Genomic DNA, 24,806 nt, shown 5'->3' with positions numbered 1-24,806 from the left:
TCTTATTGTTGAATTCTTATCGAGTATTTATATAAATAAATATTTTTATTTGCCATATGGGTCTTTTGGATTAAAAATAATACAACATATTATAATTATTTATAAAAGTAAGAAATAAAAAAAATCAAAACAAGAATTGCTGGTCTTTGCAGGATAGCAAAAAGGCAAAGCAAAGAAAATATAACGTGTGCACCAAAAAAAAAAAGAAAATATAACGACACCGTATAAAGTTGTGGCTGGATTCGACTGAATCCTCTTATAAAAAGAAGTCCCATAAAAGCTCCGCTCAAGTTAGATTGTTTAGCTTTTCAAAAAGTTACTCATTATTACAATTTTTTTATTTAAAACAAGATATTTTGTTTTGACCAAAGATATTTTTTTAAGTATTGATGTATTAGAAACATAAAAATTTGTTTAAAAAAAGCATACCATTTAACCTTCATATAGTATAAATTGATAGGTACTATATTGAACGATAACCTTTTCAAGTGTTATTAATTTAACAAAATTATTTTTAGATTTTCTTTTTCACGAGAGTATTCTCAAGATTTGTTTTTAATATTTTATCTCTTTTTAACTTGTGTCAACTTTTTAAAATCAATTTTAATATTTGATTAATAATTAAAATAATATTATATCAAAATATAATATGTTTACCCTAACATACATCTATAATATAATTTATATATTTTAAAAAAATTATTTATGAATTTTTAATTATAATATAATTTATAGAAGAATGATCAAACGACACTAACTTTATATTAAATATAAATTTTATAAATTTAATTGTTAAATTGAAAGTTGTTTACTCGTAGATCATATATATAAAATTTTATATTAATCTAAGATGATTTAATACTTTCTTTTATAATTCATATTTTATTATATTTTAAAATATATATATTACGTCAAGAAATCATCTTGAACTAATATAAAATTTTACACATATAACTTAATAGTAAAAGACTTTCAATCTAACAGTTGAATTTATAAAACTCACATTTAATATAAAATTATTGAACAGTGTAATATTTAACAAAAAGTACACTAATATCATTTAAATTTTCCTCTAATTTATATAATAAAAATATTTATTCACTATAAATTTTAGTTATATAAAATAGTCACATGTGCATTATACACATATTAAATTCGTCCAGCTGTAAAAAAAAAAGTGCATTAAGTATGTTAAATATTAATGATGATTAATTAAAAGATAGGACTATTAATTATTATTATTTAAGTGAAAGTCCTTATAAAATTAAGTTAGTATCATGAATGAATCTCACAAGTCACAAATCACAATTAAACGAGGCACACCCACGACACAACTCAGCACAAAATTGTAATACTACAAAAGGTGTCGGGAAACGCGAGTTTCGGAGAATCTTAATTTGGGGAAATTGTTACCGAAGAAATTCATACACGTTAGCATCTCGCGTCTCCATTTGATTCCGATTCCACCATCTCTTCCACCCACACCTTCGACATCAACAATTAAGGCTTCAATTTTCATGCTCGAGCGACAATTTCACCAACGAGTCATGATTTGCTAGCCAAAAAGTTGTATGTAGGGTGCCAACAAGGTACACAACATTATCGTACATGCCATTCGAACATATATATGTATGCATGTGTTTCGTGTTGTGCAATTTGTTTCATTAATTTTCGAATCGGCAATGGTTTGTAGGGTCAAGGGATTGAATTGGACGTCTTGGCCCTGCCTTTGCTTCGTTCGTTGGATCAGAAGATACTTTTTTTTGGGGTTTCATTTGTATGATCGTGACAAATGGGGGCGTCTTCTGACAACGTAACTGGGTTTATTCTGGCTGTTTCTTCCAGCATTTTCATTGGCTCTAGTTTTATAATTAAAAAAGTGGGCCTGAAAAAGGCTGGGACTACAGGGAAAAGAGCAGGTTCATGTTTCCTCTCTCATATGTTGTCTTTTTGGGTATGCTAAGTGTTGAATTAATATCATTTTTTTAATCATTATGTTTGTTTTGTTTTGATTTGACAGCCTCGGGAGGGCATGCGTATCTATATGAACCTTGTTGGTGGTTTGGAATGATCTCTAGTAAGTGATTTTTGGTTTTTTTTTGAATTATTTTGGTGCTCTATTTTTACCTGCAAAACACTTTTGACAAATTGTAATATACAAGCTACCCTTTTTTATTTATGTGGGATTTCCGGTGATCAATTTTATTGCATGTTTGACCTAATCCATCTTTTGACTCTGTGTGTGTGTTTATTGTATTACTTCATGATATGTTTCTTTTTGTTCTAGATGTATGCCTTTGATTCTTTTAAGTGACTTTAAAAGACCCCGTTTTGGGGCTTTCTCTAGACCGCTTGTTAGGGTTTCAGACAAGTTACAAAGATTTGAGTGTCTTGGTAATGCCTTGCCACCTTTATTGTTAAAGTGATAATCACAATATAAATGCCTTCGCAAGGATCAATATTGTGCTGTATGCCTTATATCTATATTTCATAGAGCAAAATTTTCATTATAACTGTTGGTACTCTATAATTATAAACAACTTTTTGCTAATGTTCTCTCTGATCTTATGGAAATTTCATCAACTAATTCTATATGTATGGTTACTTTGTTTTTTTAGTGATTGTTGGGGAAATAGCCAATTTTGCAGCTTATGCATTTGCACCAGCGCTACTTGTAACTCCTTTAGGAGCTTTAAGTATCATTTTCAGGTAAGGAACATGGTACTGTTCGTAACATTAATTATTAGGATGTTTATGCTTCTTTTGACAAAAACGTGGATGCGCATCTATCAAATTTAATTTGGATACTGCCTGTATTTAAAATAATTACAAGCTGATATCATGATGCAGTTCAGTACTAGCTCACTTTATCTTAAAAGAGAGATTGCACATGTTTGGAGTGCTTGGATGTGCTCTCTGTGTGGTGGGATCTACAACTATTGTTTTGCATGCTCCCCATGAAAGAGTTATTCACTCCGTTAAGGAAGTGTGGTTCCTTGCTACAGAACCAGGTATTTTTTAATCCTTGATTTCTTGGTTTCAACATTATTTTACAATTGAATCTCCTAGAAAACCAAAGTAGAAGGATACAAGGTCTTAACGGATTCAAGGCATTCATTTACAGTTAATTACTTAATTAAGCTGACATTCAGTTATTTTCTTCATCAACAGGCTTTGTAATCTACACCATTATAGTTGTGGTTCTGGTTTCCGTCCTTATTTTCTATTATGTTCCTCGATGTGGACAAACTCATCTGGTTGTATATGTTGGAATATGTTCTCTCACAGGCTCAATTACGGTATCAATTATGTCTTCAGTGCTCATATGTATCATGGTTAACAATAATAAACCTTCTTCCACAAGCTTAATGTTGTTCCTTGTTGCATAGGTTATGTGTGTGAAAGCAGTGTCAATAGCTATAAAGCTAACAATGGAAGGCCAAAACCAATTCATTTATTTCCAAACCTGGTTCTTTACGCTTGTTGTGATAGGATGTTGTCTTTTGCAGATTAACTACTTGAACAAGGTAAACATGTGTATATATGTGTATTTATTGTTGGCTATGATTGTGATGTCTTCCAAAGTACAACATAGAATAATTATGCCAAAGTTAAAAATATTTTTTTTAAAACTTTTTATTGGAGTGTTAATGATGAGAACACTATTTTGATTTTTCTATGACCTTTAGCCTTTGAGTCTTAGTGATTAGGTGGTAATTTTTAATGCTCAAAGAAACTTAATTATGCTTTTGCATTCTTTGGGGCCTATATCATTATCCAAATGACCATGTTTGCATTTATAATCTAGCATGTAGCACTTGGAAAATTTATAAATAAAAGTTTTTGTATTGCTCTTCTTAATTGGCATTGAACTATTTAATTTCCTTTTATTTTCAGTAAAAGATGAATAAACTTTAAGATGCAATATTTTAGAAATTGCATGCTATATTTTTTACGTTAGGGATTCCCAACCGACTTGCAATTGAATTTCAATTTAGCATCCTCTGTAGACTTTCTTTAACAATTAAAATCCATCTGCTTAAATCCTTGAAAAAGCTTATCTATTATATAGTAATTCCATTTATTTATTTTGGATTTTGGAAACATGTTTCAGGCTTTGGACACCTTTAACACTGCAGTTGTATCACCAGTTTACTATGTCATGTTCACATCATTCACCATATTTGCCAGCATAATCATGTTTAAGGTAACTAATTGACTTCTATGGTTATATATATATACATGTTATATTTTTCATTTTTGTTTAACATGTACTTGGGGATGATACTAAATTATGCAATCATATAGTAATTTAAAACAATAACAACAATAAAAGCCTATTTCCATTGGGTGGATTCAGCTCCCATGAAACAAAGGATACCACTGCTTTCTCAAAAAAACCAATTCTTTGAAAAGGTTATTTAGGATCTAAATTTTCACTTGGAATTTTTATCAGTTTTCCTCTACTTTTAACTACTGGCTATCACCTATCTTATCAACTCTTCATATTAGACATAAGGTAGTTTATGGAAATAAAACAGAAACTACCCCTTTTCTTCTTGTGCATGGAAAAGTAAAACTGAATGGGAAATATTAAATTATAAGAAACATAATAACTTATAGTATTTTACCAAAATCATATTAGAATTTAACTTGCATAATAATATCAAGTTGAATAAAGGTTTTTGAAGAACTTGGACTCCTAAGATCTATCAAATCAGGCACACTGAATTTTAATATATATCATATGATTTTGGCGAATCATTGTTGAGCCAATGATCTTTTTTAGTAGTTGGTTGAATAAAAGTGTTGGTTGCGAATGGTATGATTGATTCTTTTCTAGTAGTTGTTTGAAGAACATATATCTTAAAATGTCCTCTTTGTGTAATTTCATATTTTGTTTTAAAAGCATGCGCGGTTTGTCCTCTTGTATATAAAGTTTATTTTGTTTGTTATTGTTCTATTTTATTGTTTCAAGGAGCTATTTTATTTTTTAAGAAACAAGCAATATGACATTTAATTCGAAGTATGTACTTATATGTCATAGTGTATTCAATAGTCACAAGAATCACTTCCAAATTCATAAAGTTTGGAAGAACTATATTTCATTTGAAAATGTCTAAAGGATATATAGGCATGATAAGTACAGAACCCAATTCAGATATAAGATTCTTGTTTTCTCCTTATTGCTTTTAGTTATAGTTAAGACTATGAAAAAAATAAAACTACCGAAATCAGAGTAAATTTGAAGGGAAAGAACATTTTTTTGTCATGATTTGTTTATAACTTCTTGATCGTTTCTATAATTAGAGCGGTAACATTTATAGACTTTGGATTGATCAGGTATTATGCGATCACAATCGTTTTTAGAATAGGATTTTTAATTTCATTTAAAAGACCAAGACTATACATTCCAATATGAGAAAAATTGTTCTTTTACAAAGGACGTTGAAGAAAAGATATAACGGCAAATAATTCCTTTAAGGTAAAATAGATTTAATATTTATAAGGATATGTTAGTGATTATCTAAACGAAGCTTTAGTATGGTCGTTACAAATTTACAATGGGCAATGGGATCCCTAGAAAAATCATTACAGTACATTCTAGAGGACTAATGATACGAATGGAAAAATGGGCAATGAGATTCTGGCAAGGTTACAACGCAATGAACGCATGATTAACATTTACGATTGGTCAATTATCTGAATTACTATATTGTCCTGTTAGAGTAATCTGCATTATTATTAGTCATAACTCAAATAATATCTTCGTTGAGAATTCACAAATGGATTGCAAGTCATTATATGCTTTCATGCTTTGTTTATATATTACAGGATTGGGACACACAAGATGCATCACAAATTGCTACTGAGATTTGTGGCTTTGTCACAATTTTATCTGGGACCTTTCTTCTTCACAAAACCAAAGATATGGGAACTAAACCCATAGAGCCCCCAGTTTTTATAACTCCGGACCATGCTAATAATAATAACTTAGGGACTTCATAGGCATGGCTCATTTTTTTTTTTTCAAACTCAAGTCTGGACTACAATGGCCTTCCACCTAGGTTCCCAAGGTAAACAGACAGTTTTCAGAATCCAATGAAGATTAAGCTATGGTATTTCAAGGAAAAGATGGTCAGAGAATGAGTGGTATTGCCTGGTGCTAACAATCTTGTAAGTCAGAAAACAAAAACGGAAAGTATGAAGTTAATGCGAAATATTACATGCAGCAGCTGTTAAGACAATATTGGAGAATAATACCACATTTTTGGTTCTTGTAATCTTTTTCTTTTGATTTTCCCTTATGAGCTGATTTTTTTTTTGTGAAATTGTGTATAGCTATTAGGCTAAAGTTAGTCTTCATCAATATGAGATCATGATCCTTGGAGTCCATTTGAAGGTTCTATTATGGTATTCATATACTTAAATGTTATCCCGATTCATCAGTAAAGGAAAATTTGAAATATTCATTTGGCTTAGTGTATATGTATACTAAATCTTTAGAAACGGATAAAGTCAATTTTTTTTAAACATTTATTTTCTAGCTATAGGCTAAATGTAATATGTATGATTCAAGAGTGAAATACAAACAGAGAAAATAAGAAAGTTAATTTTACTGAAGGAGAGAATTTGTTGCCCAATCTCATTATGCTCTAATACCATTATCCATGTTTTTAGCAAGATCATATACTAATTGAATTTGATCTGACATAACTCAGAAATTGACAGTAGTCAGATCACTAATTGTAGCAGCTAGCATATGTAGTTGGAAATTCTCAAGACACTAGAAAGTTCTTTAGTATTTTCCTCTCAAACTCAAGGTGGTTGAGCTAAAGAAAAGGCATCAATCAAGTTTGGTGTGCAATTCACAAAATTGAGTACTTCCCAAAGCATTGGTAAGAATGTCTACAATGTGATCATGGGCTAGTATATAACACATAAGCGGACCTCTCTTGAGCACCCTCGATGACAAAGGAGATTCAACTCCATATGCATAGCTCGAAAGTGAAGGACACTAGGACATGATTATGAGCCAAGGACACTGCAAAGATTGATGCGGTAAACAACAGAGCTGATGTTCTTGCCGAAGGGACTGTATCCACAAAATTTTGTACTGTGGTATTGGCCAAACTTCAATATTAAGCCCTCTACATTTGAGTGAGCAACAAGAGGCTATTTCTTTGACCACCAAGAAACCACGTTCAGGCCAAAATAAATGTAGGAACCAGATATGTGGAACGATGATCATCTAGGTCTGAATCACAACATCACAAAATCCACAGGTGATCAGTTGAGTGGGACTTAAAGTAAGTAGCAATAATAGCCCATGGTGAAGGGTCCACTGAACATACCGTAGAATATGTTTGACCACTTTCCACTGATCTTCTAGTATTTGAGGGACAACCTGTCACGTTTTGTTCACACTATAGCTAATTTCAGGTCTGTTGATGGTAGCTTACTGTACTGCGACAACAATGGATCTATAGAGTTGGGCGTTTTGGAGAAAATCAACTCCAAATTTGGAGCATTTGCAGCCTCCAGGCATAGATGTGAATATACCTTTAGCTGAGAACGAATTAGCTTTGGCCAAAAGGTCTCTAAAATATTTTCCTTGAGATAAAGGAATCATTTTTAAGATACATGACTCCCATACCCAAGAAGTAGTCCAAGTTACCAAGTGTTTTGAGTGCAAAAGTGGAGTTTTGTTTGGTTATCAGCTGTTGAATAAGATCAGGCTAATTTCCAGTAATTTAAATATCATTAACATACTCTAGATTGTGGATGCAGTGTTGTGAAGTGGTTAGTATAAAAAAATGGATCAAACTTGCATGATTTGAGTTAGTCCTAGTTAAGTTAGAAGCAAACCTTTCAAACCACACCCTAGGGGACTGTTTCAGGCCATCTAATGACTTTTGTAGCTTGCATACGAAGGATTTGTTAGCTGTCTCAAAGTCCAGTGCCTAAGCCATATAGACCTCTTCTTCAATAAATCCATTTAGAAAGGCATTCTTAACATTAAGTTGCTGAATTGTCCGCTTATTATTGACAACAAGAATGACCATGATGCTCTCATATTCGTGACAAGGTTGGCAACAGGTGAGAATCTTTTCATGTGGTCAGAGTATTCTTCCTACAAAGTTAAAATGTGGTGCCATATTGTGGTGGTTGAGACTATGAAGCTTGGTACTTAGACATAGGCATTAGGCAAGGAGTGTTACATATGGTTGGATGAGTGCCATAGAAGTGATAAACTTGAGGTTGAGGTGAGCTTTAGTTTTTTTTCTTTTTTTCATTAGCAAGGAGGATTCTCTATTGAATATGAAAGACAATCTTCTTTGGAGTTCGACAGACATCGAATAGGTTAGCATCCCCTTTTAATTTAATTTTTTATATTTGTAAGAGTTAGAATTCAAATCCTAATCACTTGATTGAATGACGTGAATCTTTCGTTATCTGTGCCAATCAAATAGGAGAGGTTTAGTTTTGATCAAACCATTGATAACAAATATATCATGTTCGAAATCACACCAATGTAATTTCGTAAGAACACTCACATCTGTTAAATTTCACATATAAAGAGTATAATAACAAGTTTTCATTAGTCTTTTATCCAAAATCTAGCTACAATTAAAGAATTGTAGAACATATTATTTTACATTATTTTATTTAACAATAACATTTATTAACCGAGGACCACTACACAAGCCTCTAGTAATTGCTAATAGTATGCTTGGATTTATAATCTAAGGTCCCAAGCCTACACTCATAAGAAAAATACATTTTCATACCAAAATAAATTATGTTTAGTTGTCTAAGAGTAAAATTATTTTTGTTCTTAAAAACATGTTTTAAATATTACATTTTCATTTGTTAAACAAAGAATCTTTCATTATTTTGTTTACTATTATATGGGCTGAATATTAGAAATAATATCAACAACTATTATTCTTTCCAAATAATTATCTAATAAACTTGGGAATCAGCCTTAATTAGCAATTAAGGTTTGTGAATCATCTTGTAATAGTTATAGAATAGAATATATCGAGATCAGGCAACATGTTAAACTTTTTAATGAGGATTATTTTTTCCAGGTAACACATCTCTTACTTTGCTTGCTTATAGTTATGCGGATTGGGTAGGTTGTCCCAATATTCGAAGGTCTATCTTTAGGTGGTGTATGTTCCTTGGTCCTACTCTAATTTCTTGGAAGAGTAAAATGCAAGTATGAGTTTCCAAGTCATTCACCGAGTATTGAGCTATCTCTACAATTTGTTATGAGATTATTTGGCTTTGTGATTTGTTGGTAGAACTTGGAATTCCTAAAACCACTACAATGTCCCTCTATGCTAACAACACTAGTGCATTTAAATTGTTACAAATCAAGTATTTCATGAATGTACCAAACATATTAAGGTGGACTGTGACTCCATTCGTGCTCTTGATGACCATATCATCGCTCTTCCTCATGTCATTTTGCAACTTCAGCTCGCTGATATTTTTATTAAAGCTGTTTCTTGATCTTTTCACCAATTTCTATTTAGCAAATTGATGCTTCTTGACTAGTCGCATCAATTTGAGGGAATGTTAAACAGGAAATCTTTCATTATTTTATTTTTTATTATATGGGCTAAATATTATAAATAATATCAATAATTATTATCTTTTTTAAATAATTGTATCATAATTTTTGAAATCAGCCTTAATTAACAATTAAGGACTGCGAATCATCTTGTAATATTTATAGAACATAATATATCGAGATTAGGCAACATACTAGAAATTATTGACCTTGTTGAATTAAGAACTTTATAATAAATTAGAGGGAAAAAATGCATTTTGTGTCTCTTTATGAAAAATATATATATATATATATATATATATATATATATATATATATATATATATATATATATATATAATGAAATGAGTGATTAATTTGAAAATGAGAAGTTTTAGGACTAAAATTTATAGAAAAGATGAGAAGAGAGAATATAAATTAAATAAATAGATAAAAAGATAACGAGAGAAATAGTAATTTGAAAATAATTATAAAAATAAAATAGTTTAAAAAGTGTATATATTAAAAAGATATATTTTATTTATATGATGTATAGATATATACATTTCTTACGCACTTGGTTATGAGATTAAAAAATCCAAGTACAAATCACTTTACTTTAAACTCAAGTTTATCTAAAAAAAAAATAATTTTACAAAAAGAAGTTCCCAAATACTAATCTAAAAGACACTATAATTTGTCAAGTTCTTGAGCTAAGATTACACTTCGTTTTTTCCTGCAATATTTATCAAACAATCCAAATTTTACACAAATCAAAAATATAAAATGTATTACTATCATATTTCCATTAACAAAAATAACAAATGAAAGAGATAGCCAAAGTGCAAACTAAATGATACTATGTTGAACCTAGCCAGAATATCCACTAAGGTAAAAAATAGAGAAAAAACGTGAGCAGCAGGATTCGAACCTGCGCGGGCAGAGCCCACATGATTTCTAGTCATGCCCGATAACCACTCCGGCATGCCCACTGATTTGTTTCAAAATGTTTATTTATTAAATAATTACCATAAATAAACAAAAAAAAACATCTGAAAAAAAAAATAAGATTATTCTGGAACATAAAATTGGCCGGAAAATTTTCAGTCTCAGGAACTTTGGAATATAGCTTCTGGTCACTTGATTCCGCAGTGAATTATTATTTGGATATTTTCTCCAGAAAATTGAAGTTTCCGGGAAAATCACGCCGCTCTCACTCTCTGAATTCCGAAAAGGTAAGCCACTTCATTCTTCTCCTTTTCTATTTCTCTTTTCATTTTCGGAAAGAGTCATTCGATTAACCAATCGCTAGGTTAAAATCGCCGATTGAAAAAGCGAAACAAAGCCTCGCGCGATCGTGGCGTTCTCGATGCAATCGGAATCGCTAACGGAGAAGGTTTTGGTGCTCGCGGAGGAAGCGAAGGAGGAGGAGGAGGAGGAAGGAGGAAACGATAGCTTAGGGTTTGGTTCCCGATGATTCCTCCTCGACGGAAGAAATGGACCGAGGCGGAGGAGAAAACCCTAATCGACAAGTACGGCGAGATGGTGGCGGACGGTTCGCTCGCGAAGATGCGCACTCGTGAGAAGAAGTTCAAGCCGATCGCGTGTCACGTGAATTCCGTGCACCACGTGCGCGACCCCGTGGCGTTCCCTTGGCAGTGGAGTTGGAAGGACGTTTCCACCAAGGTGCAGAATATGCGCCACCAGTATCTGCTGGTGAAGCAGAAGATCAAGAGGCCTGAGTTTTCGGGTTCCGGAGGAGGGGATTGTGATGGGAGTGAGTTTGATTGGGTGGAGGGACTTACTCATTGGTCTAACTTTCTTAGGTATAAGGATGTGTTTGGGGATGTTGCGCTTGTTGTGGGTGGTCATGGTGGTAATGAGTTGATGGGGATTGGGGATGGGGATGGTGATGTGGATGGAGATCGCGATGGGGATCATGGGGATGGGTTTCTTGCCGGTGGCGGGGGGATGGATATGGTTGAGTTTGGGCAGATGGGTCATTCCGGAGATGGGGATTTTGGGGCTGCTATGGATGGGGTTGACAATGAGGTGATGGGGTTGGGGTTTGAGTATGAGCATGAGGCTGAGGAAGGGGAGGTGAATTACAATGGGGGTGGTCGGGTGAGGGAGGATGCGGCGGAGAACGGTTTTGTGTTTGAGGAGGAAGGGGAGGTGACAGGGTTGAGTTTGAAGAAGAAGAGGAAGGTGGTGAAGGGGATGGAGAAGAAGGCGTGGAGGATTCTCGCCAACCAGCTCGGGCAGTTGAGGGAAATGGAGGCGCGATTTGAGCAGCGAGAGGTGGAGAGGGAGCGTGAGAGGCAGAGGAGGGAGAATTTGCGGGTGGAGCTTGATAAGCAGTGGGAGAAGAAACTGGAGGAGAGGGAGAAGGAGAGGGAGGAGCGGGAGAAGGAGAGGGAGAAGCTGAGGAGGCAGAGGATGGCCGAGTGGGAAGCTATGGAGAAGGAAAACGAAGAGATGGAAAGGAAAAAGAGAGAGGAAGAGCTGATGCATGAGAGGGAATGGGAGGAGAGGATGAATTGCAGGAGGTTAGAATGGAAGAAGAGAGTTGACGAGATGCTAAGCCAGCACCGAGCAGAGATGGGCCAGATGCAGACTCGTTTTCTTCATGAGCAACAGAATCTTACTAGCCAATTGCTTGGTATTTTCTCGCAGTGGCCTGCCCAACCCGCTGGCCTATCTGATCATACTAGTGCTAGCAACCATTATCTTTCACAAATGATGCAAAATTTGCATCACGTAAATGGTATTGTTCACGGGGACACTAGGGTTGAGGGAGATAATCAAGAGGATCAATTCATTGTTGACGGATGATGTATCTCTGCCATTTTGTGTGTTGTGCTGAGGAGTCCAGGAACATTTCTGTTACAAGAAGTGGCGAAAAGTGCACATAACTGTTGAATGCATTTTTAATTGTACTTTCTTCAATTAGGTATGATTGTATACTGTGTCTAGTTATAATATTTTAGTGTAACTAATTGATATAAATAATGCTTTTTGTTCCTTGCTTTCGTCTGTACTGAACTATGAAGCTGTGAGTGTAAAGGTCACATTTTTTGTCCAATACATGTTTTAATGTTTCTATTCAAAGTTTCAAACTATCTATTATTTAAAGCGTATAATATGTTCTTGCATTCAAGTAGTAATGCATATGAAACAACAGCTGATGACATCTAGACTTATTCATCCTTTGTTATTATTTCCTGTTCCTGCTATACTTTAACTAAGTTCATCTCCTATATTCTTTCCAAATACTCAGCTAAGTTAAACCTGGCCTTGTTTCAAGTTTCAACACTTGTGCACATGTCTGATGTGTTACTGTGTGTTTGGTACAATTTAAATTTAAAGGGGTTCTCACGGAGGAAATAATTTGGGAGATGTTTTTAGATTTACATTTAGTTATCCTTTATCTTCCTTACATTTTTACTCTTACAAAATTCACCTATACTCTGGCATGTTCTCATGTGTAATCTTTAGTTACTCTATCTTCATATTTGGATTTTCTTGTGTTCATTTTGTATATTTGTTTTACAAGATTATAGCCAGGAGCTATGAATGAAGTTGATTCATTACTTTACTAAAATTTTTATCAATTTTTTTCTTCTTTTATTTATTTTAATTGGTATTTAAAGACAGATCTCATGCCCTAACAGAGAATATTCTTTTATAGTTTATACCCTCTTCTTGATATACCCATACCTAAGTGAAGTCAATGGATATAACAGGGGGAGGGTTACCAGGGTTTAAACTAGAGCTTCATATTCTTTTATACCATACCCTCCCCTTGTTATACCCGTATCTCAATACCCATTCACAGCTTTCGTTTTTGTTTACTAGAGCTTCATGTTCTTAGAGCATCTCCAAAGCAACTCCCAACCACTTTAAATGGGTCTCACTGTGCCACGTCACTCTTAAGCAACTCATACTATATTTTTACAAGTTTTGTTCCAATGGAAATTGCTTATAAGCACCCCTACTTTTTTACAACTCATACTACATTTTTTGACACCTCACACTACACTTTATTATAAATTTTAAAAAAATTAATTATTATAAATACTATATAAATATGAATAACAAATAAAAGAAATTATATAATAAAAAAATTATAATAATAAAAAAAAGTAGCTTAGTATATTCTATAATAAAAAATTAAAAGACTATTTTATTTGAGAAAATATTTTCTATTTTTATCTTTAAAAATAATTTTTATTTTTAAATTTTTAGATTTAGAAAATTTGTTTAGTTTGAGTTCTTGTTTTCTATTTAGAAAATAGAAATACTAAAAATGTGTTTGATTTAATTATTTTTTAATAAAATTTTACGAAATGTATTTTTTTATTATAAAATATAAAAAAATAGAAAATAGAAAATAAAATGTAAAAAATAAAAACAGAAAATAAAATATAAAAATAAAAAATAGACGTCTCGTTCCTTCTTTCTTCTCTCACCGCACTCTCTCTTCACTCTCTCTTCTCCGACCGGCGCGCAGAGGTGGTCTGGGCGGAGGGGCCGCGGGGTTATGGATGACGTGGTCGCACGCGGAGGGGTTCCGCGCGGAGGGGTCAAGGGCGGAGGGGTTGCGGGGGGCGGGTCTGGGTATATGGAGCCGCGCGAACTGTGGTTCTGGCGCTCGCGGTGGCACGCGGTGGTTCTGGCGCTCGCGGTGGCACGCGGTGGTTCTGGCGCTCGCGGTGGCACGCGATGGTTGCGGTGGTGGTTCTGGCGCTCGCGGTGGCAAACGGTGGTTGCGGTGGTTCTGCCGCTCACGGTGGCACGCGGTGGTCGCCGGCTGGCCGTTCTGGTTATGCGGTGTCCGTCGTGCAGTGGCACGGAGAGACGAAGATGAGGTGAGGTGAACACGTTTTTTTCAATTTTTTTTATTTTCTTAAATCTGACCCATATTCCACGTAGATTTCGTTTAGCCAATCAGATTTCTCTCCTCAATGCTAAGCAACGGACCTTGTAGAAGCAACACAGAAAATTTGTTAAGCAACCCAAGTGCCATGTAGGATGACTCCAATGAGAGTTTTTAATAAGAACCGTAGCTTAAGAATAAGCAACACACTAAGCACCTCCCATTGGAGGTGCTCTTAGGCAAGTTGTTTAACCACGAGAGTAACATTTGTTTTATTTTACAGTTACCAAGTTAAACTGTTTGCCTTGACTTTCACTTGCAATCATATTGGGTATTAATTTATAATTATCAAATGTTGATGCCTAATGATAACTAATATTTTTACACCACATATACATGTATTAAAGGTCTACTGTATACTTTTTTTAATAATGAGAAACTCTTAAATTATGCATAAAACAACTCTATCTTGGACCCATGGCTTCAGAATTGCAAGGCTAGTTTAATGGCTTCAGAATTAAGCTCCCCTAAATCTACTCATCTATTTATTTGACGCCGGATAAAATAAGATTATGTGTGTAAGTATACGTTCGAAACTACCACCACCATATGGTATAAAATTACTCCCGCGATAAAATTTACCATCTTTACATTTGCATCAATCGAGAATTCTCGGTTCATATTTAAGGTATACAAGCCATAAGCATCTAGCTTTCTAGTCGCACCACCCCGCCTTTAGGAAACCATATAATGGCATGTGAAACATCATTTAGTTGTCCTCTACATTACAACTACATCATATAAAAGGCAATCATTGTAATCAACTACAAGTTTTTTTTTCTCTTTCCCTCTTTACCATAAGTTCTACAGTTTAGCACTTCACTAGAAATTATTAAATGTTAAGAATTTCCATGTCATTATTTTCAATGTTTTGCAAATTTCTCAAAAAAAAAAAAGAGCTATAGGACTTTACATGAATTACAGTTACAATGCTCTTCCCATATATATAATAATAATAATAATAATAATAATAATAATAATAATAATAATAATAATAAAACATACACATCCAAATAGTTCAATTTGTATTCAATCACAAAGAATCTTTCCTTGAAGATGAAAATGGACATAAGCTATTCACTTTGCAACTGTATACATGAATTGTGCGCAACTTAATTGCATGAATAATTTGACATGTTCTTATTTACTGGTACACAAAAAGCATGTGAGGAAGGGGGAATCATAGCAAAAAGAATACAATTTAAATTGAACACGCAAGAGAACATAGGAAAAAATAAAGCTTTGTGGTCTTCACAAGGAAAACTTTAAGCCAAAGTGGACTATGTTAATTGGCACAACACTCCTAACACAATTGGCTATAAACCTGGTTCCGGACAGTTTTATAGTCTAATTTATACAGCTTTATAGTCCATTTTACACTCAATTGCAGACTTCTTTCATTGAAGATGAAATTGGACAAAAGCAATTCATTTGCGATTGTATAGATCAATTGTGTGTCAGCTTAATTGCATTAATAACATGACATGTTCTTATTTTCTGGTACACAAATATCATGTGAGGAAGGGGGAATCAAAGCAAAAACAATACAATTTTCAAACTGAAATGCAAGAATACATAAATAAAAAATTTGTGGTCTTGACGAAGTATGATTAGACAGTGACACTGCGGAGCACAACAGTCTCAACAGTGAGTCCAGGGCCAAAACCAAATAGCACACCCCATTCAAGGCCTTCACCAGTTGTGCCGAGTCCATTTTCTATCGACTTCTTCCTCATTTGATCCAAGATGAATAGAACACATGCACTTGACATGTTACCATACTCACTCAGCACATGTCTAGTAGCTTCCATTTTTTCAGGCTTCAAGCCTAACTTAGCCTCAACCTGGTCTAAAATTGCAGGGCCACCAGGGTGTGCAATCCAAAAGATAGAGTTGTAATCAGAGATTCCCAAGGGTTGGAAGGCTTCAACTAAGGCCTTCTCGATGTTCTTAGAGATGAGTCCAGGAACATCCTTGAGGAGATGGAATGTGAGTCCAACTTCACGAAGGTGACCATCAATAGCCCCTTCACTATCCGGAAGGATTGTTTGTGCAGTCCACACAAGCTCAAAGAAAGGCTTTTCAACTGGCAAAGGGTCTGATCCAACAATGACTGCAGCAGCACCATCTCCAAACAGGGCTTGCCCCACAAGGCTATCAAGATGGGTGTCACTTGGGCCACGGAATGTGACTGCAGTGATCTCGGAGCAAACCACAAGCACACGAGCACCCTTGTTGTTTTCAGCCAAGTCTTTGGCCAAACGAAGGACCGTGCCACCGGCAAAGCAACCTTGTTGGTACATCATGTAACGTTTCACGGAGGGACGAAGGCCTAGGAGTTTAGTGAGCTGATAGTCAGCACCAGGCATGTCGACACCACTGGTGGTGCAAAAGATGAGATGAGTGATCTTTGACTTGGGTTGACCCCATTCCTTGATTGCCTTAGTTGCAGCCTCTTTTCCCAACTTTGGTACCTCCACAACCACCATGTCTTGCCTTGCATCCAATGAAGGTGCCATGTATTCACACACACTCGGATTCTCCTTCAGGATCTCTTCATTCAAGTACATGTACCGCTTCTTGATCATTGACTTATCACCTGAAATTAATAAAAAATAATATTATTAATCACTACTTTAGATGTAGTCTAAAATAAAGATATAGATATAATGAAATGATATGTGGGACAATGAGATAAATGATGATCTTACACATTCGCTTAAACTTTTCTTTGAGCTCAGTCTTGTGCTCACTGTTTGTGATGCGGAAATAATAATCAGGATATGTACTCTGATCGACACAGTTGGGAGGAGTGGCGGTGCCAATAGCCATGACAGTGGCAGGGCCTTCTGCACGTTGTGCCTTTCGGATATCTTCAACACTCACCATCTTAATTCTCTCAACAAACTAAGCTACCTAGCTTGCACCAAAGAAATAATATAATGAAACACAAGTAGTAGCTTAGAAAGAAAAGGATATATATGATGGGAATGGATGTTGGAAATTGGTGTGGGAGAGTGGATATATATAGAGATAAGTATACGTAGTTGAAATGAAAAGGGTAGGTAGGAAGATGCAGTGCATACTTCCTCCGATCAATCACTGGTTTTCCTTCAAACATGTGCTGCACTTACCGCATGTCTAAGTAGACTGTTGACTCTCCCATCATACCAACCCATTATTATTTTTCTTCTTCCAATGTGCCATCATATTACTGTTTCTTTCTTTCTTTTCTCCATAATGCTTGTTCAATTACGTTTGTTTCAAAATATTTAGTTACTAGTCAACTTGCGTTGAACCGGAGAGTGACACGTGTTTTTTTCTTTCTTATTTTTTAGGCAATATATTGTGACAATTTTTTTTCTTCTGAGATATTTATGATTCTAATTCCAGACTATTAATTAAATTTAATATTAAATCTCATCGTTGATATTCATGTATATAAAAAAAAGTTGTCAAGGGGTGATTTCTGTTTTAATATTTTGTTTGAAAGATTAGGCTTACTTGTCGTGTTGAAAAACACTACGAGAAATAAAAAAGGAAAATGTTTAGTACAGAAAAATAGCATGACTCTAAAAGAATGTTTTAAAAAAGAGGGGAGGGAATTTATCTGAATATATAATACTAAAAACACAACAATTTCTTTTTACACAATTTGAAAACTATAAAAAAATATATATATATTCTTCAATGGGGCAATGTAAATGTGGTGTTAGATAATTGGATGATGGGCAGCGTGCCGACAAAACTGGCTGGATCACTCTTTGTTCATACTGAGCTGATGCCATTTATGATCCAACATAAGGTTTGGATCGACTACACCATTGATTACCTATCGGTCCAATTTAATTACTCGTCACTTGTAGGATAACAGTGGTATGAATGGGTTTTTAAGAAATTTAAATAAAATAACAAAGGTTTTTTTTTTAAATTTTTTTTATATATAATAAAGTAACTTAAGTTTCCATATTTGCATACAACTTGCAATTGCAAGAGTTAATGGTAATTGTGGGCTATTGAGTCTATTATGATTCAGAGTAGTGTTCTCTCATTCAAGTCTTCCATACGATTTACTTGGATATTGTGAAATATAAGGTGGTCCATTCTTTATATGAGGTTTCTATTTTTATCTATTCTTTCTACATTTATATGCCATAATCTTGAATTTATATAATCTTTGTATGATGAATTTTTATACAAATTTTCAATCGATTGACATCATAATAAGATTTTGATGTTTTTGTGTTGATGAAAGGAGATTTTATGTTATAAAATATCAAAGAAATACTTATGATTTTCTTGATTTTGTACATATATTATGTGACTAATTACGAAACTCACTTTTGTAAAACTATCAATTAGATGTATTGTATGTTGGGTTTTATATTTGTCATTTGTTATCACTTCTTTCAATAATCTTGTACTAGTCTACTCTTCTTTAATTCATAATTCTTTGAGAGAAAGATAATGAGTTTTAAAGTCATATTCTTTCACAATTTTATCATCTACAATCAAATATCATATCATTAAAATATCATTAGACTATTTCAATTCTAGTTGATGTTAATGAAAATTCTAGTCTTATTCTTATTTTAATATATATATATATATATATATATATATATTAAAATAAGATTAGAAAAAAATTATACACTCTTACTAATCTTTCATATATATATATATAAAATAATGAAGGATTAGTAAGAATGTATAATTTTTTGTTATTCTCAAAACCTATCAAATTAATAAAAATAATTATTACAATAGTTATCAATTTTGAATTTTAGAGAAAAATATAAATAAAAAAGATAAAATAAAATGAGTTAACTCGAAAAGTCTATAATTTAAAGAAGTTCAGACTTAGACATCAATTTAAAAGATTAAAGTGAATCTAAACTTTTTTCAACCAACCCATTATAATTTATGATCTACATATTAACCAATCCACAATAGATCTAGCGGCATTTTTGGTCATGTCTAAAGTGTATGAAAAGCATCGGTAAAAAATTTGCCATTTAATAGAGTAAGTAGAGGAGACTACTGACCTACTAGGCTACTATTGTCATATAATCATATTCGAGCTTCTGAATGCCTTGCATGCATCTCAAAGTGAAGATATGGTGGCAATACTACTATTATATGTATTCCAAAAAACACAAGCTTAAAACAAATAACCAAGATCAAAAGTTGAAAATAATTTGGATAAAGCAACTTTAAGATTAAAAGAACTATTTGCTGGCCATGTCAAAATTGGCCCTGTTTTATTTCTTCTTTCTTTTAAGATATACTTGAATGCAATTCACCTTCTAATAAAAGAAAAAGAATAAGAAAACCAATGATCCTACACTGTAAAAATAAAAAAGCTAAAAGTAATTAGTTATAATAAAAGTCAACTATATACATGATTCCCAAAAATACCCTTTTTTTTTTCTTTTTTGAACGTGAAGTATCAGATAATATTTTACATTTTTATTTTCTGTGACAAAAAAAATGATATTCTAAACACACTTTAAATTATGAATCCTATTCATCATTTTTGAGCTAACTGTCTTGGGTGGAAGAACAGTCCACATGCATCAGAACGTAACATCAACAACAAGCCCACAAGGGCTGCGCATAACACCACCAAACCGCATCTTTTAAAACATTTTTTTAAATTTCTTCCTTTTCTAAAAGAAATTATTATTATTATTATTATTTTTTTTTTCATTTCTCGGGATATCTTTCAATACGATAAAGAAGACTACTAATCTTTGAAACTCAGTAATAAAACATAAATCCATGGTAACAATTTTTTTCCCACGTACATGACATGAAACTCTCAAAGCTGTGTTTTTATGAAACGAGTCTTGCTTAGTAAACAAAATTATGAAAAGCAATTGTAAAGACAAGAGGAGAAAAAAGAAAGAAAAAAAAACCTGTATTTTTTTTTTTATTTTGTCTTAATTATCTTAGATTAATTTGACTCGACATAATTAAAGTTTGAATAAAGATGGTTTCCAAATAAAAATCGAACTCTGAGTCATTAGAAAAATGAAATTAAAATAATGGGTTGGTATAACGGGGAAGTCAACGGTCTACTTAGACATGCGGTGAGCGCAGCTATTCTTCAGAAAACGCATGCACTGCATCTACCTACCTACCCTTTTCAATCCAACACTATATATATATCCACTCTTCCAAACCAATTTGCATCATCCATTCCCATCACATATTCTTTTCTTTCTAAGCTACTACTTTAGTTTCATTAATTCTTTGGTGCAAGCTTAGATTGTTGAGAGAATTAAGATGGTGAGTGTTGAAGATATCCGAAAGGCACAACGTGCAGAAGGCCCTGCCACTGTCATGGCTATTGGCACCGCCACTCCTCCCAACTGTGTCGATCAGAGTACATATCCTGATTATTATTTCCGCATCACAAACAGTGAGCACAAGACTGAGCTCAAAGAAAAGTTTAAGCGAATGTGTAAGATCATCATTTATCTCATTGTCCCACATATCATTTCATTATATCTATATCTTTATTTTAGACTACATCTAAAGTAGTGATTAATAATATTATTTTTTATTAATTTCAGGTGATAAGTCAATGATCAAGAAGCGGTACATGTACTTGAATGAAGAGATCCTGAAGGAGAATCCGAGTGTGTGTGAATACATGGCACCTTCATTGGATGCAAGGCAAGACATGGTGGTTGTGGAGGTACCAAAGTTGGGAAAAGAGGCTGCAACTAAGGCAATCAAGGAATGGGGTCAACCCAAGTCAAAGATCACTCATCTCATCTTTTGCACCACCAGTGGTGTCGACATGCCTGGTGCTGACTATCAGCTCACTAAACTCCTAGGCCTTCGTCCCTCCGTGAAACGTTACATGATGTACCAACAAGGTTGCTTTGCCGGTGGCACGGTCCTTCGTTTGGCCAAAGACTTGGCTGAAAACAACAAGGGTGCTCGTGTGCTTGTGGTTTGCTCCGAGATCACTGCAGTCACATTCCGTGGCCCAAGTGACACCCATCTTGATAGCCTTGTGGGGCAAGCCCTGTTTGGAGATGGTGCTGCTGCAGTCATTGTTGGATCAGACCCTTTGCCAGTTGAAAAGCCTTTCTTTGAGCTTGTGTGGACTGCACAAACAATCCTTCCGGATAGTGAAGGGGCTATTGATGGTCACCTTCGTGAAGTTGGACTCACATTCCATCTCCTCAAGGATGTTCCTGGACTCATCTCTAAGAACATCGAGAAGGCCTTAGTTGAAGCCTTCCAACCCTTGGGAATCTCTGATTACAACTCTATCTTTTGGATTGCACACCCTGGTGGCCCTGCAATTTTAGACCAGGTTGAGGCTAAGTTAGGCTTGAAGCCTGAAAAAATGGAAGCTACTAGACATGTGCTGAGTGAGTATGGTAACATGTCAAGTGCATGTGTTCTATTCATCTTGGATCAAATGAGGAAGAAGTCGATAGAAAATGGACTCGGCACAACTGGTGAAGGCCTTGAATGGGGTGTGCTATTTGGTTTTGGCCCTGGACTCACTGTTGAGACTGTTGTGCTCCGCAGTGTCACTGTCTAATCATACTTCGTCAAGACCACAAATTTTTTACTTATGTATTCTTTCATGTTCAGTTTGAATATTTTTTGTTTTTGCTTTAATTCCCCCTTCCTCACATGATATTACTATGCCAGTTAATAAGAACATGTCATGTTATTGTTGCAATTAAGCTTGCACACAATTGAGCTATACAGTTGCAAAATGAATTGCTTTTGTCCAATTTCATCTTCAGTTAAAAAATTCAGCAATTGAGTATAAAATGGACTAAATAACTGTATAAATTGGACTATAGAACTGTCCGTAAAGACCAATTGTGTAAGGAGTGTTGTGCCAGTTAACATAGTCAACTTTGGCTTGAAGTTCTCCTTGTGTGTATCATGATTTCTTTGGGTGAAAGAAAAAAAAAATTATACAGAAGGGTTGGATAAGTATTAAGTAAACACATTGTGGCAGAGTTATTTTCTGAGATGTATAGATTGGTGCTTGACTAATTCAATGTTTGGTTAAATTAGCCTACAGAGTTATTTTCTGAGATGCATTGATCGGTGCTTAAGTAATTAAATGTTTAGTTACATTACCCTATAAAGTTATTTTCTGAACTGACAAATTAGATTAGTGGCTATTAATTAAATTAGAAATAAATTCAAATTCTGTTGGTGCGTGAAATGAAACAGCGTTTGGCAATTATAAACTCTGCTGTTTTGGCAAATCTTTCCTGCATGTTTTTTAGTACAGAAACAAAAAGTTTGTGATTTCTATTGAGTCAGAGGGTTATTTTAAGTTTGCAGTGTTGTTGCCAAGTTCCAGAGACACAGGATTTGTAGTGAGAATTGAGGGAGTGTATTATTTGATGGGTCAAGTTCTTTTGAGTCAGTTGTATTGTTTGATTTTGCTTTGAATGCCATTATTTTCCCTTGGATTGATATGTGCACAAGATTTTGTTAATGCTTGTAGAGCCATTGCCTAAGTTCAGCAATTCAAAATGACTTGCATTGATGACTTTTTTGATATATATTTACTGTATAGTTTAAATAGAAGGAAGAGAGCAGGATTGATTAGAACTTGAATGTTTTATGGGCTGGTGAAACATCTCTTAGAATTCATTCTGAAATTGTAAGGAATAGCAAGGAAGCATTAATATTTTGGGACAAGAAACATCTATAGTTACACAATCCACTTGAAGTAGATAGCCTCAAAATGACAAGTTTTTACATATTAAATTCTGCACCTTGTTTTTCATGTGAATGTACTGTTTTGGTGAGGTAAATAGCCATAAGATGGTGAGTTTTCTTGTTTTAAGTTCTGCACCTAAATGTGTCAAGTGTCATGAGGGTTGTCCTCATATATGACAATATTCAGCAGTAGTTTTTGTCTTATTGAAGCATTAAACAAGCTACCAGGGTTATTACGGTCTTTTGCTAGAGACGTAAACAAGTGGCTCGTTTTGATGTAACTATTTTGCTAACGTATTTGGTCTTATGCATTGCTGATAGTGTATATTTATAATTTTCTTTTTTAGTTTCCTATTTTATATATATATACCCGTAAAAGATGTAGTTTAAAATAAAAATATTACCAAATTTGCCTAATATATATCTATTTATAATATAAAAGCTAAACTATTTTGTATTACATTGATAGGTCAGTTTAAAATGTCTCTAAAATATTACTATGTTAGCAAAAATGTTTACATGTCATTATATACCGTCTTTTTTATTTATGTATCATTCTATAATGGTTTTCTTATTTTAATATATATCTCTATAACCACACATCCTATATTTTCATATTTACAAATCTTAAATATTTGGATTATGAAGTTCCATAGTCATCATTCTTCTCTACTTACGATAACTCTTCCTTTTTATTGTTTAATAGTCATCATTCTCTATTGAACCGAAAACCAATGGCCACACCTCCATCATATACGCGAATTGGTTGCACCCAATTCAACCATCTTTTTCAAAAAACCGTGATGACCACTTCTTCATCATATACACGCAATAGTCGCACCTCTGTTTTAGATTGTCACAGAAAGAGGTAAGTGTGATTTCTTCTAATACACACTCCTTTAGTTAAGATAGAAAATTTACTGATATAGCAAACCGAAATTTAATCAATTTTTTTATTTATTTGGAATTGTAAATGACAAATGCATGTTTGAATTATAACTTTTTTTGTTACCTTAATTTGTCATTTTACATATTCTTTATGAATTCTAACTATATTTTTCATTTTTAAATATAAAATCAAACTTTATTGAAATTATTTACAAAAATTGATAATTATATGTTTTAATTGATATTAAATTTATAATTAATGCTAATTTTATATTTTTATATAAAATTCTATACTGTCGAACCCAAAATAATGATTTAATATATTTTTTTATACTAATTAATTGCACTTTTTTAAAATAGAGAAAAAGAGTCACTTTGATAGTATTTGTTAATAGAGAAATTCTTACTTCTAGAAGAAGTATTTTCTTAAATAAATGTTATGATATACTATTATTATATGTTACAATTAAATTATATATTATTTAACCTAAAATAATTATTTAATTATCATGGAATGTTGTTGAATGTGTGATCGCCTCCACCAATGGTCTTATCATTTGACATCAGTATTTGACATAACTTTACCTAAAATATCTATCATTAATACAATACAATAATGTGAAATTCTTAATTTGTCATTATATGTATATACACCTTTATATTTCATAATAATTTAATAAATAATAATTACATATTATT

General features: G+C 33.4%; 4 protein-coding genes and 1 non-coding gene across 5 annotated transcripts; 3 read left to right on the top strand and 2 right to left on the bottom strand.

Annotated features, from left to right (window-relative positions):
- Positions 1-1,305: 1,305 nt before the first annotated feature.
- On the top strand, positions 1,306-6,473 carry LOC109799555 (putative magnesium transporter NIPA2). Its single transcript, XM_020360134.3, has 9 exons — positions 1,306-1,589; positions 1,694-1,919; positions 2,021-2,077; positions 2,619-2,709; positions 2,851-3,011; positions 3,172-3,299; positions 3,390-3,527; positions 4,115-4,207; positions 5,836-6,473. Exons 2-9 carry the CDS (start codon positions 1,793-1,795, stop codon positions 6,007-6,009), a joined length of 969 nt encoding a protein of 322 aa, XP_020215723.1. The 5' UTR covers positions 1,306-1,589; positions 1,694-1,792; the 3' UTR covers positions 6,010-6,473.
- A 3,999-nt stretch (positions 6,474-10,472) lies between these two features.
- Positions 10,473-10,554, bottom strand: TRNAS-AGA (transfer RNA serine (anticodon AGA)). Its single transcript has one exon. It is a non-coding gene; the product is annotated as a tRNA-Ser (tRNA).
- Positions 10,555-10,638: 84 nt separating this feature from the next.
- LOC109799486 (uncharacterized) lies at positions 10,639-12,673 on the top strand. The gene is made up of 2 exons (XM_020360057.3): positions 10,639-10,797; positions 10,875-12,673. The coding sequence occupies exon 2, from the start codon at positions 11,036-11,038 to the stop codon at positions 12,395-12,397; it is 1,362 nt and encodes a 453-aa protein (XP_020215646.1). The 5' UTR covers positions 10,639-10,797; positions 10,875-11,035; the 3' UTR covers positions 12,398-12,673.
- Positions 12,674-15,913: 3,240 nt separating this feature from the next.
- On the bottom strand, positions 15,914-17,505 carry LOC109799422 (chalcone synthase 1). Its single transcript, XM_020359975.2, has 2 exons — positions 17,213-17,505; positions 15,914-17,100 (listed from the first exon to the last, which is right to left on the bottom strand). The coding sequence occupies exons 1-2, from the start codon at positions 17,388-17,390 to the stop codon at positions 16,112-16,114; spliced, it is 1,167 nt and encodes a 388-aa protein (XP_020215564.1). The 5' UTR covers positions 17,391-17,505; the 3' UTR covers positions 15,914-16,111.
- Positions 17,506-20,690: 3,185 nt separating this feature from the next.
- LOC109799561 (chalcone synthase 1) lies at positions 20,691-22,212 on the top strand. The gene is made up of 2 exons (XM_020360142.2): positions 20,691-20,967; positions 21,080-22,212. The coding sequence occupies exons 1-2, from the start codon at positions 20,790-20,792 to the stop codon at positions 22,066-22,068; spliced, it is 1,167 nt and encodes a 388-aa protein (XP_020215731.1). The 5' UTR covers positions 20,691-20,789; the 3' UTR covers positions 22,069-22,212.
- Positions 22,213-24,806: the final 2,594 nt, after the last annotated feature.

This window comes from Cajanus cajan, chromosome 2 (assembly GCF_000230855.2).
Source record: "Cajanus cajan strain Asha chromosome 2, NIPB_CcT2T_4, whole genome shotgun sequence".
In the NCBI taxonomy this organism is placed as follows: Eukaryota; Viridiplantae; Streptophyta; class Magnoliopsida; order Fabales; family Fabaceae; genus Cajanus; species Cajanus cajan.
The sequence above is the reverse complement of the archived record's forward strand: the minus strand, read 5'-3'. Positions and strand labels throughout refer to the sequence as shown.

Excerpts from the sequence above, each read along its gene's own strand:
- LOC109799486 (XM_020360057.3), top strand. The coding sequence starts at position 11,036 with ATGATTCCTCCTCGACGGAAGAAATGGACCGAGGCGGAGGAGAAAACC.
- LOC109799422 (XM_020359975.2), bottom strand. The coding sequence starts at position 17,390 with ATGGTGAGTGTTGAAGATATCCGAAAGGCACAACGTGCAGAAGGCCCT. Across the intron at positions 17,101-17,212 it reads AGAAAAGTTTAAGCGAATGT|GTGATAAGTCAATGATCAAG; the intron begins GTAAGATCATCA and ends TATTAATTTCAG.
- LOC109799561 (XM_020360142.2), top strand. The coding sequence starts at position 20,790 with ATGGTGAGTGTTGAAGATATCCGAAAGGCACAACGTGCAGAAGGCCCT. Across the intron at positions 20,968-21,079 it reads AGAAAAGTTTAAGCGAATGT|GTGATAAGTCAATGATCAAG; the intron begins GTAAGATCATCA and ends TATTAATTTCAG.
- LOC109799555 (XM_020360134.3), top strand. The coding sequence starts at position 1,793 with ATGGGGGCGTCTTCTGACAACGTAACTGGGTTTATTCTGGCTGTTTCT. Across the intron at positions 3,012-3,171 it reads GTTCCTTGCTACAGAACCAG|GCTTTGTAATCTACACCATT; the intron begins GTATTTTTTAAT and ends CTTCATCAACAG. Across the intron at positions 3,300-3,389 it reads CTCTCACAGGCTCAATTACG|GTTATGTGTGTGAAAGCAGT; the intron begins GTATCAATTATG and ends CTTGTTGCATAG.